A 12,967-nucleotide genomic window follows, 5' to 3' on the forward strand; every position below is an offset into this window, starting at 1 on the left:
GGACCAAAGTACTTGGATATATAAGCAAGGATTGCAGAGATGCTACATTCAAGCTCCACTGAAATAATTAAGCACAACTTTAATTCTGACAGTTTCTAACATTTGAGTACTTTTTGGCTACCATTGATAATTCAAAATGGTATTGCCGGCTGCAACTAAATTTTATTTTCTATGCTTTATCAGTTTATGAAATTCACATCATGCTTACAACTCCTGTAATATCATGGAACCAGCCACATTATTACACAGAGACACTTCCTTTGGTAGCATCAAGGATGAAAAGGAGGGATTAGCATTTGGCAATACTGAAAGTGGACTGCTCCCCTTATGGCTTCACAGCTCTTGATGCTTAACAAGAGAACTCCCCCAGTTAATCATGATGTTTGCTTTTAATCTTATTCTTTTCTGGTAATTACACCACTCTGAGCTATTAATGCTCACATCACAGCTCAATTCATAGCTATACATGTCAGACTTCTGGCAAATGTAATTCTTTCAGAGCAGGATGTGGTAGCAGAGGAATGGGATATTCCCGTGAGTCCTAGTGGAATACCACATATATAGGAAGCTTGTCTTAGAATTTACTACATCTTATATTATGCTTGATTTTTTTAAAGTTTTACAGAAAAACCCACTCTTTTTCTGGGTTTTGTGTTGTTTCTTCTAAATGGGCTTGATGACGTAAGTGGTTAAGAATGTGTGGCACCATGATATGACATGAAGGGGTTTGTATGTAGAATTACATATTAGCTATTGCTGCAGATAAGCAGATGGGAGGGCACCTGTACAGAGAGAAGGATAGACACTGCTTTGCCTAGAGTGGGACATATGTGTGCTTTTTGAGAGTTTTTTCTTAGAGAATATGAGATGAGACCTGCCTTTTTACAAGACTACTTGACAGCAGAAGAGCTAAAAAGAGCAGTTCTGACTCTCCTATCACATATGAGGGAGTAAACTTTGGATCATGGCTATGTGTGAGGATGTTGTGAAATGTAGGCACTTTTCAAGCAGTAAGGTTTCTTTGAAACCTTTCTGTAAGCTGAAACTTGCAGTTTCTCATCATGTGCAGTGATATCTTTCAATGAGTGCAAAATCTGATTGTAATGCCTGACTGAAAACAAAAATAGATTTGGAAACAAAACTGGACTCTTTTTTTTTTTTGTCCATGACAGTTCTTTGCTTGATAGCACATGGCTACACCTGCATGTATCTCTCTCAAGTGAATTCAAGTGTAATTCAATAACTCAACAAATAAATCATTCTGGCAGCTGTTGTTTTCTGTTAAATCACTCCACTCTCTCCAAAACTGATCATATTTTAATAGCTGTCTTCATTTTGGCAAGGATTTTCACAGCCTGAGCCTCTTTCACCAAGTACAAGGCCAAGTTTATGGCTTGAGAGTAAACTTAACACCTAATCTGGATGTGCCTATTCCTAAATGTGTATATGTAAACAAAAATTAATTTGGAGAAATATGTATATTAATCCTTGCCTTAAGTATGAATATTATCCAGGTGATCTAAGCAATGGTCTGGGCTAGGGGAAAGCTATAAGGACAACAAGAGAGGACATGCTCCTGGCAATTCATCAGAAAGCTCATAAGATTCCATGAGTCGTCTTCAATTCAGCACTTCTGGAAGTGCCTCAGGGGCCTCTTTGTTAGTGTGGTGTACACAGAGCAATTTTTGACAGTTTTGATGGAGAAGGAAGTTTAAGTGGATGGCAGAGCTAAGAGGTTCTGGATTACAGTGGCTTCTAAGTATATTCTTAAAACTGAGTATATGTGAGCATGTTGGAGTATTTAAATGGAAAGCCCTACCTCCTTCAAACTCATGGGAAAAAAATCTCCCCTCTGAACAAATGTGCATCCATGTGCAAGTAATGACTTTTAAAATATTTGGCATTTGCATATATGATACAATGCTGAGTAGGGAAAATTAATTTCCATAGCTCCTATCATCTGGCATTTTTAAGGAAGCCTGAGCTTTTCTTAGCACAGCTCCCCTCGGGGTGTGGCTGAAAAGTGAACTTCAAGTTGTTTCAGGCTTTCCACTAATATATCCTCATAGCAGGAATCCAAAGGTTTCTCCCTCATTCCTCTAAAATGGCACTTTTAAGCTACTCCTGTTTTCACAGGTGGTCATGAATATATCACAGGTATCATCTGCTTGTGTGTTTGCAAGGGGTGTGAAAATGAAAGCAGATATTTCCCTTATTTCACGTGTGATTACACAGGGTATGCATAAAGAAGTTGAGACTTATGATTATTTTTTTAGTGAGTGCACTTATCTGTTAATCACTTAAAATAATACAAAACAAACTTAATAATAGAATTTTAGAAGACTTATGGTAATTTAAAGATTACTTACTATAAACAAGAATATGTAATCTTCTATCTCACCAGACAGGAGAGGATTTCCCTTGGTCTCTGAGGCTGAGAAATGCTTCTTGAGTAACCACCTCTTTCAGGCCAGTATCTCAGAGAACACCCCTAACACTCATTGGTGCTGCTTTACTGACTTGTCCAGTTTGGCACAAGACACCTCAACCAATTTTTACAAAATAACTTGCTCAGGGTGGTTATCAAAGCATCAGTGTATGCTTGGCAGCTGTAACAGGGAGGGTGAGGAAGGGAAGGGCAGTTGCTGGAGCCTTTCTTCCCAGCAGATAGCAGAGCTGATCAGGAATGCAGAATGTGCACAAGTTTAGAGTGTGACTTCAGAAAAATAACTGTGACTTCCTGGGGCTTCTGTTACAGCAGCACCAGCTAACACTGCCCTGAATATAGACTGTAGGCCTTTGATGCCCTAATGTCTATGGCTTGTACAAAGTCTCTGACATTATCCATTCTTTGAGGCTGCTGTTGGCAAACTGCTGCCAAGTCACTGTCTCTGCTGTCTGGTAGAGTGCAGTTTAATTTGATCATCATAGCAGGAAAGCAGATCAGCCCACTGAAGAAAGATCAACATTTTATGACCTTGTGAATCTGTAATTCGATGCAGCTGTAGCTCCAGTGCTTATAGGTTTGAGGGCTCAACAGCAGTCTAATAAATTTTTTAAAATTCAGAGTATCTAATGCCAGTTAGGAATATGGGTTTGGTGGTGGAGTGGAAAATACACATATTGACTTATTTAAATAAATGATGTCAGCTGGTATAAAGGAATAAAGTTCCATTTTCTGTTCCTGTGATGTACTTGACAAGTTGTTTTCCCTAGTTCCCAAGGTAAAAGAAGCAGCTGCCTTTGGCCCTCACCTGACACAGAGGAAAATGCCAGTGTCAAGACCAGAGCAAGAAGGTGGCTTATTGTTATCATACAGTATTTATTTTCCTGTGTATTTTATCTTTTTGTGACAACTGTGTTAGCCAAGTCAGAACCAGTTTAAAAGCCTTTAACATAAACCAAAGAGTTTGTGAACATATTAGAGACAGTATCTGGCTAAACTATGCTACCAGTTCCAACGTGTTCTTTTCCAAGCATAATTTACTGTTTATAACACATGTATAGAAAGTTTCCCCCACATTAGAACTTGACTTGCAATTGAATTTCACTTGAATAATTTCATAGTCATGAAAAAAATAAAGTAGATTCTATTGTCTATAAAATGAAAATGTTGCATAGTACACAATAATCTAAAACAAACAAAATAGACAGATGTGCTGGCTGACATTTTTTTCCCAATTTAGAAAGCAATAATCTCAGAAATAATGGATTTATACAACAAATCTCTCTAAATGCCATATACTTCATGTCTCTGTCTCCTGATAAAATACATTAAAATAACGAGGAGGATGCTTCTTTCTGAGGAAATTCAGATGGCTGACGTATTACTCTTAATCTGATCTGTCATGCTTGCATTGCACAGTGTTCCTTTGTGTGTGTAATGCTTTTTATCTGCAGAGTCATAAAGGCTGTGCTGTGCTCTGGCTGACACTCTTTCCAGTGTGCTCCAAAGGTCAACTCCCCTGGGCTATTCCCAGCTCCATGTAGTTGGAGTATCAGGTGCTGGTGTAAGGGACTCTTCTCATGGGATGCCAGTATATCTCAATGGATAGAACTGGAACTTGAGCTGATTTCAACTACAGCAGTGTAACAAATGGAGAATGGAGAGCTTTAAAGCTGGAAGATCTCAATTCCTGATGCTGGAGTACAACATTAACAGCTCCACCTTACTTGAGGATTTGCAGGCACTCAGATTTACAGAACTCACAGCACATAAACTCATGTGCAGATGCAAGTAAAAAGACACTGAGCTAAAGAAAGAATTACTACATAAATTCTAATATTTTGCTTTTTTGCAGTTTCATCCAGGTCAACACTATCTGATTATAATTTTAGAATAATCTGTACATTCATAACTGTATGAATAAAGAGCAAAATGTTTTACAGCATTTAGGATGTACTGCTCCTATTATCTCTGCCTTTTTATTTTCAGTTGATTGCAGCTTCAGTCGTGGGGTGTGTGACTGGAAGCAAGATGTTGATGATGACTTTGACTGGAATCCTGCTGATCGAGATAGAGGTATTACAATAAGTGCCATGTAGATGGAATTTGATTTGATGGCTTATCCCCTCCAAAAAAGGGGGTGGGGGAGGAAACAGAATCCAGGATTTTTCTTTTCTATCAGTGGGACATCTTTATAAAAGAAGAAAGGAGGCAGAGGATGCTAGAAGTGGATATTGTTTCTTTGAAATGTCCAATAGCAAATACTAATTGGCAACATATTTGAACACAAATAAATCAAAATGTAAGGAAAATTATTAAAACATAACTGTTGAAAATTGCAAACTACAAGGCAATGGAAACCTTATCAGCTATGTGCTGTGTCTCTCCAAGATTGGTAGAACATTTAATCACACATCTGTCATTTAGATGAATGTGGCAATGTAGTCACCCACATGGCTTAAATATCACTGGGATAACTGCTCAGAAATCTCAAACTCTGCAAGACAAACTCAGAATAAGCCAAGGGCAAGGGGCCTACTCAGGAACAACCAATACATGAACAGGTACCAATGGGAGTCTCCTAAAACCTGAGAAAGAGCTCTGTGAGAGCAATATGGGACTGCTGAGGGGATGTACATAAAAGGTGGGGCTGGAAGAATTTATTTGAAGGGATCTCTCCTTCCCTGTGACACAAAAATGTTCCAGGAATTGCTGCAGCAGTGACCAGTGGATTCTACAGATCCTACAGGCTGTTTACACCAGTTCCCACATGCACATTCTCTCATTTTTCTCTCAGAGTCTTTCCATGTTAGTTTTTCTTCACTAATCCTTCCTCTCCTGCTCCATATAATTCCCTAAATCCCTTCTCTGTGCTGTCACTTCCAGGACAACCTTACCCTGGCCTTATCCTGTGTCTCTGAACTTACATCTGCTGATTATGACTTCATTTATGGCCCCAGATGTTTTATTCCTTTAAGACTTTGTGTGTGTCTGTCACTTCATTGGTCTTTCAGGACTTGGGAAATAAGCTGCCAGTTCCCTTGTGAATTTGTTATCAATGCAGAGGACAGTGGAGAGAATATTGAGCTAGCTCAAGTATTGAAATGATCTGACCACAGAGACACAGAAGCATGTTTCAGACTGTTGCATTTGAAAAACAGATGGTTTTGCCTTTGAAAGATAGTGCAAGGAAGAATGTCTGTAATTGCCAGTGAAATATGAACTCATCTCCTCTGTAAACTGATCTGACTTCCAACAGTGCAAGTTTATTCCTTGCTAAGTACACTCCCTGCTGCTTTTCTCCAGTGTGACTTTAAATTATTCAAGTAAACTAGCTTCAGCTTCTTATTTTCTTAGCAAACATATTCAAATTGCTAATAAATAACACAAGTGTATTAAAGATGACTTTTAAAAATTTTTCTTTTTACAAGGTGATGGCTACTACATGGCAGTTCCAGCTTTTGTGGGGCACAAGAACGATATAGGGCGTCTAAAACTTCTCCTCACTGACCTCAAACCAAAGAGCAGCTACTGCTTGATTTTCAGTTATCGGCTTGCTGGGGAGAAAGTGGGAAAGCTTAGAGTGTTCCTGGCAAACAAAAAAACTGCTCCTGTCTGGGAAGAAAACAAAGGAAAAGATGAAAAGTGGAGAACTGGAAAAATAGAGATATTTCAGGGAGCTGAAACAACCAACAGTGTAAGTATAACAGAATTTATAAGCCAACTACCACAACCAACATGCCAGTTTAATTTCCTAATCCTCAGGTGTTCCACCAACTGTTTTATAGGTATCAGCAATCAAAAGGCTTATCTGAAATGGGAAACAGAGACCATATTTTAGGGGGCATAAAAGTTATCACCTGATTGTAATTTCAGAATTGAATCACCCCAATTAGTTAGAACACTGATGCCAGTAATTCTGTCATTTTGTAAAAATACTGCCTCACATCATAAATTAACATAAGTAATCAAAATGTGCCCTTAATATCTCATACAACAGAAGCATACCTACATGCCTGGAAAAATGAAAATTTTTCATTTCATAGAACAGGATGTTCTCAAAGCACATTAAACTAGACCTTTAGAGCAAAAAGAGACATGTATAATCAAAGGGGGCCATCCCTTTAGGAGCAGGGCATTCCAACAGGGAACACTGTGCACTGATGTATGCCTGAAAACTGCCTCAATCAGGACTTCAGCCAGCTTCTCCTCAAAATTCTGGGGCTTGCTTTCCATTTGTGTGATGGAACATTATCAGTGCTGTGTAAAGGCTTCTACTGTATAATTGAATAGAGTGAACATAAAGGAAATGCAAGGTCCTTTGCACAGCTGGGATGATGTAGAAAAGTCCTTAAACAAATGAGAATCAGACTATAAAATAAAAAACCCAGACATCCTATTCATAAAAATAATCTCCCTCTATATATATAGTATACATACTATACTCAAAACATGTGAGAGTATGTGAATATATATAGAATATACAGACAAAACCCAAGGATCCAAAATAGATCAGAAATTAAGAGATGTAATGACTTCAATAAATGAAATGCATGAACATCACATGCTGTGATAAAACTATATTATTATAAGGGGATTTCACTCAATTTGCATTTTTTTTTACAATAAAAGTAAGTAATCTTATTAAAGTAATCCACCTGGTATTGTAAATCTGTGCAGAGGATTTTAAATCTAGCTTGAATAATGCACAAAGCTTTAAAAATGGCAAAGATTCAAGTCATTAAGTCCTGTGTTGTATTAAAATAGTCTCCATTTATAGCATTATAACTAATTAAGAGTTACTGAATGGCTGGATAAACTGCATTTTCACCCTTAATACATATCTTTTCTTACAACAGGTCACTTTTGAATCAGAACGTGGGAAGGGTAAAACTGGAGAAATTGGAGTGGACAATGTTATACTAATTTCTGGTCTATGCCCAGAAGATACCTGATAATGGACATTTGAGTATACCAGATTTAATCCCATTTTTCACATTTGCCTTATTAGTAGTGTATTTCTGTATTCTTTTCTTCATAAAAAAAGAAAACCCTAAACAAACCTACAAAATTGTGCCTTAAATCTAATGCAACAATGCAAACAGAAAAACTGATGTGTAAGATGCAGATTATGCTTTTTTTATGAGTTCATCTAATTTTAATACATGTGTTGAGTGTAATACTATTGTATTTTATAATTCAAGGTCAGGGTTTCTGAAGTATTATTTGTCTAGCTTTTTTTACAAATTCTATATGCTTTTATTTCTTAAAAATCTTCTCGAGGCTCTTCATTAGTCTTCTATTTCATTTCTTCTACTCCATAAGAACATAAAGCAATGTTTAAGAGAATGTTAATACTTCTGGTGACATAATTAATTTCTTAGTGGGTATATTGTTCCAAAAATCAGTATCCATCACCCTATGTGCAGTAAGGCAATCTCACATAGATCCAAGGTATTTGTTTATTTACTTGTGCAAAGATGGGTGCTAGGTAAATCCACAAAGCCAGCACACCAAGCAGAAATGATGACCAATATTTATATTTTGTTAATCTTGATATATTCCACTTATCTAATATATATTCAGTGTTAACTGCTCTACTATTACTGAGTTGTGCTGAGCTGGCTTCTTATCCTGGACAGCCTGATGGCCTTCAGTGTTATTATGTTATTATTGCTGAGCTGTTCTGAGCTGGATTTGTTAATTTCTTTTTAACTCGGATGTCCTGCAGTAGCACACACTTCCTCCCAAATTTTGTTATCCCTCTGGGTCTGTGATCTTTGAAGCATGTCAAGCCCTAAACTTTAATAAAGTAATTCTATTGACAAATAATTTGTCTTAGACATGAGGTAAATATTCAATCTATTGAACAAGTAGGAGGAAAGTGAAGACTTTCATTTCCTTTTTGATGGAGCTAAGCAAGTTGTAGGTGGATTCATGTCTTTGAGGAATATTTTCATTACCAATAAAATATGTAAAATACCTTGTCATCAGTGTCTTTGAGTCATACAAATCAGTGTTATGAAATGATCCCTTTACAATTTTATAAGCATTTAATGTTCACCATTAACAGATGATGTTACCAATTGGCAGGGAAAAACAAGAGCAAAAAGAATGACCCATTATTAATGTTTAAGAAGCTTCACATTATGTACTGACCTTCAGGAACAAAAGGCTCCTGCTGGATGGCAGGCCTACTTTACCCCATTAGAGGTGAGAAAGAATGATTTGCATTGTCCAGGAGACAGTATGGCCCAGTGGCTACAAAATAAGGCTCCTCTTACGCAACTGAAAAAAAATAATCTTTGTTGTGAGTTCCTTCATGACACTTCAAACATCAACAAAAGGGGTGGGGATTATCCACCATCCCCAGGAGCAGGAAGGTGAGCAGAACTTTCTCCCACAGAGCAGGGGCTGCCACCCACTGCCTGCCATGCTCACAAAGTGCATGTCAATGTGCTCAAACACAGTTAAGAAGGGACCAGAACCCAGGTCACATCTTTTCTGAAAGGAAGTCAAATGGCAATGCTGTGAAAGATAAGAATGTTATTTTTGTCCTGTGATCTCTGCAGAATGTACCTAATGGTCTGGATTCTAAGAGAACAGAGAAGCCAGTGGAAAACTCCTGGTTCAGGCAATGTTCAGTTAAATATGTGTGCATTCATTTTCCTCTTGGTTATATCTGTGTTACCCCTTCCAGGCTGGCTGCTCACTGCTTATTATTAGTGACTCTCTTATCTTAGTTTTTATATGAAGCAGGGTACATCCAAAATGGCTGAATAGAATTTTGTACTCTAACATGGAAGACTTTTGAAGAATTCAGAATATATGAACCTAAGATTTTTAACAAAAACACTGCACCAATTCAAACACCTTGAATTGCACCCATGAAGCAAGTCAGGGATGTTTGAGAGATTTCTTGCTGAAACACAGTATTTTTGCACTGTGCACAAAACTGAAATCTGGAACATTTACAATAGCTATGTAACCAGGAAATTAGGCTTTTTTGTTAGAACTGGTTCATGTTACAAAACAGATGCTCTGGGAAGTGAACATGGACTTCAGCTTTGACATGGGAATCTGTCTCCTTGTGTCTTTGGATTTGCTGAGGAAATTGCAGAAAAAGGACCTGGGAAAACCAAACTCTATTTTAAGGACAAAGACTCTGGTAGCTTCAAAATGAGGGTAAAGTTCCTTCAGTATCAAATTGGATGCTGACTGTGACTGATCTTGTGATGCCTGAGTAACCTGGTCACAGTGAGGCAGAAAAGTAAGACAAGTATTCTTCTGGATTCACTCTTCCTTGTCTGACTCTGAAATTGAACTATTCTTACTGAAAATCAAAAAGATGAAAGTTCAATTTTACTGAAGGAAAATCCTGTGTCTAGCTTCAAACAGCAATAATTTATGCAGCACCTCTAAGAATCATTGCAGCCTTGAGCGCTGCAGTGTTTGAAATGCAAATTATGTATATCTGATGTATATCTGATGTACCAACCGAATCCACCTTAAAATGTGCATCTGGGCATTTCTTGCATGGGCAGTTACTGGGCATAGAAAGATAAATACTGCCTAGATAAATTTTATCATAATAAAATCTGAATAAAAAATGGAAACCTTTTTTTTGTGAATAAATTCAAAGATAGCATCTGCAGAAGCAACAAAATAAATCTATTCTGTATAGAAAACCATATAAACCACATCAGTGCATTGGCAAATTAACTGGTATTGTTCACAACTTTCATTCTGAAGATGGAACTGCTAAGGGCAAAATCTACATGTTTCTCCTTCAGATGAAATCAGTTAAAGGACATAATATGCCTATAGTCATGAATGCCTCAAAATGTTCCTGACAGTTTTCCATTACTGTGAAATCCATTATCAGCATGATTATTTTAGACAGCAAGGAACCTGCACTGGGAGTATTTGAGAAAGTTATGCTGTAGTCAAGTGGCTTGAACGTTGATAACATCATTTGTAACTCTTAAATCTGATAACACACTTTAGAGACTATTCTGCCTGCAAGTTAATGGAAAAAAAAAACAAAAAACAACAGCTTCTAATTGCCCAAATCTACACTGCATCCTTCAAAAGCTACTCAACAGATATGATCACTGAATCTTGAATGTTGCAACAAAAGGTTTTAATCACTTTTCCTCAGCTGCCAAAAGAACAGAGGCATTTCATTTTGACCATGGTGAATACATGGAAATGCTGAGGCATGTTCCCAAAAGATGGTTATCTTAACCTGCAGTTGAAAGGAACTTGAAACATTTTCCAGCTATTAGATGTTTTTTTATATATTAAAAACTGAATCCCAAATACAATTTTTCAGGATCAAAAAGATCAAGATAATGAAGAGAGGTTTTCAGTGACTGCTGCTCATATTTGCTTCATAATTGCTATATTGTTAGTGACAGATTCATACAACTGCATGTGCTAGAGGTATTGTAACTCATGAAAATATATCAATGAAAAGGTAAATAGCAATGAAGCATAAGTAATTTGCTTGGTCATATGTGCAATTGTTACATTAAAGGTCATCACAGTGAAAGATTTTTAATAGAAAATAATTTCTAATTTTAACAGCTACTAACCTCTCAAATACCAGACCTTAAAGTCGGATTTTGACAAAATTAGACATACACTCTCCCAGACCCTCCCCAGTTCTTCAGGAAGGATACATTATACAACAGTTGAGAGAACTGATTATTATTTTATTTGGGCAATACTAAGCTGGGGAATATTTAGCCTTCTGTGATTCAGTGATTTCTAATTTTTTAATAACCTGAATTTCTGAAAAACTCTCAATTTTTCGATATTTCTGTAATGCCTTATACCAATTTCTATTTCAGATATACTCCTGAGCAGAAACTTCTCTTTCAACAGATTTGAGAAATCATTTTAAAAGCGATTCTGTAAAGTCCTCAGATAAAAGCTAACTTCAATCACATATTTAGAGTGTTTTATTAATTAATCTAAAATGGAATGGAAATATTTCAAAGCTAAACATTATGTAAAATAATACAATATATGATAAACAATTAGTGTATTTAATTCTTATAGAAATAAGGTCTGAGTTAAAGGAAACACCATGTCCCTAGACATGCCTTAAAACAGCAATAAATTATTTTTTTCCATATGCTTCCTTTTACTTCCTTGAAAAGACACTTCTCCAACAAGTAAGATGGTTTACAGAAGCACTAAATAGCTCTTCAGGTATGTTCTGACAGGGCCCAAGCCCCAGCTCTCCCCCAAATGATTCCCATTAAGAGCTTGGGAGTCAAAAGGCTCCAAGAATCACTCCCAGGAGGCAGTTCACAGTTCACATGCACAAGTGCCACTTTTTTGTTGGGTAGAGGAGGTGTCACGTTTATTTTTCTGCAGTTCGTTCCTTAGAAAGACAGTAGCAAAATTAGCAGCTCATTCAGACACTTGAAATCTTTGTCCAGAGCTGCCTGCCCTGCTCCATTGCTGTACAGGGCTTAACTTTGATGCCCAAAATCTGTTTGCTCAACTGGACACCTCTGGGTCCTCAGTAAATCTGACTTTGGCAGATAAAGCAATTAACCAGAGTCTGGCTTTGATTTCAGGTTGACAGCAGTTTCATGTTAAATCCCTGTGCTTTGATTCACTGCAGTATTGTATTTTCTTGCTATATTTGATATCTTAATTAATGGTATTTTTGTGTACTGCACAAGGATTTGTCTTCCCACTTGAAAAATGACTCAATTTACAATTATACAATACCACAAGAAACCGGAAGTCATAAACATGATAAAATGGTACAAAATAATGATAAAGACTTGTAGAATACATGCCATAAAGTAATCAGAAACAATATATTTCAAAATCCACAAAAAAACTATTCTCCCCTCAAACATTAACTTTATTCTTAACTAAGTTAACAGCTGATTTTAGAAGTGCTAGAACAGATACTGTACTCAAGAAAGCCACATGTTCACTTACAGTGAGTTAACCATTAGCACCACCTTCCTGCCCAGGATGTAAATATGTGGGAGTCCTAATTTTCTTTGTCTTCTTTGAAATTGCCAGGATTATAAAATAGTTACCCTTTGCAGAGGCAAGGGAGGGCACCTGTATACTGGCCCAAGTATGTGCACTATTGAAAATGCATGTGAAGGTGTGAATAGCAAGATAATGATGTTTGCCCTTATGGTTCAAGAGAGTTAAACTCTTGAAAGGAGGCTGCAAAGAATCTTGTGATACTGAGTAACTGTGCAGGCAAATGGGATACAAAAATTAACTGCAGGTCACCACAGGTAATGGAATAAGAATAAATAATCTTCTTTATATCTACAGAGTCAGTGGCTCCAAATTAGCTAATACCTCTAAGGAAATGGTCTGAAAATGATTGCATTGTCTTCTAGAAACTCACTTGCACTGAAGAAGATCCAATATCCTTTTCCCCTATTTCCTGTACTGGCATGGCAGTTGTGTAATGGTGGGACACAGGATCACCTTGTAGTTGATCTAATTGCTGCTCCCTTCAGAAGGGGA

At 37.1% G+C, this 12,967-nt stretch overlaps 1 protein-coding gene across 2 annotated transcripts in view; it reads left to right on the forward strand.

Moving 5' to 3' along the window:
• EGFL6 (EGF like domain multiple 6) overlaps positions 1-7,872 on the forward strand; it is a 31,924-nt gene extending 24,052 nt beyond the window's left edge. The window contains exons 9-12 of one of the 2 annotated variants that reach the window (XM_079307388.1): positions 3,217-3,297; positions 4,436-4,522; positions 5,878-6,143; positions 7,306-7,872. In XM_079307388.1, coding sequence (XP_079163514.1) covers positions 3,217-3,297; positions 4,436-4,522; positions 5,878-6,143; positions 7,306-7,401 — 530 coding nt within the window. In that variant the 3' untranslated portion in view covers positions 7,402-7,872. The remainder of the gene's footprint in view (positions 1-3,216; positions 3,298-4,435; positions 4,523-5,877; positions 6,144-7,305) is intronic. The other variant, XM_079307389.1, reaches the window with a different exon arrangement.
• The last annotated feature ends 5,095 nt before the right edge of the window (positions 7,873-12,967 follow it).

Source organism: Erithacus rubecula, assembly GCF_903797595.1.
Source record: "Erithacus rubecula genome assembly, chromosome: 1".
Lineage (NCBI taxonomy): Eukaryota > Metazoa > Chordata > Aves > Passeriformes > Muscicapidae > Erithacus > Erithacus rubecula.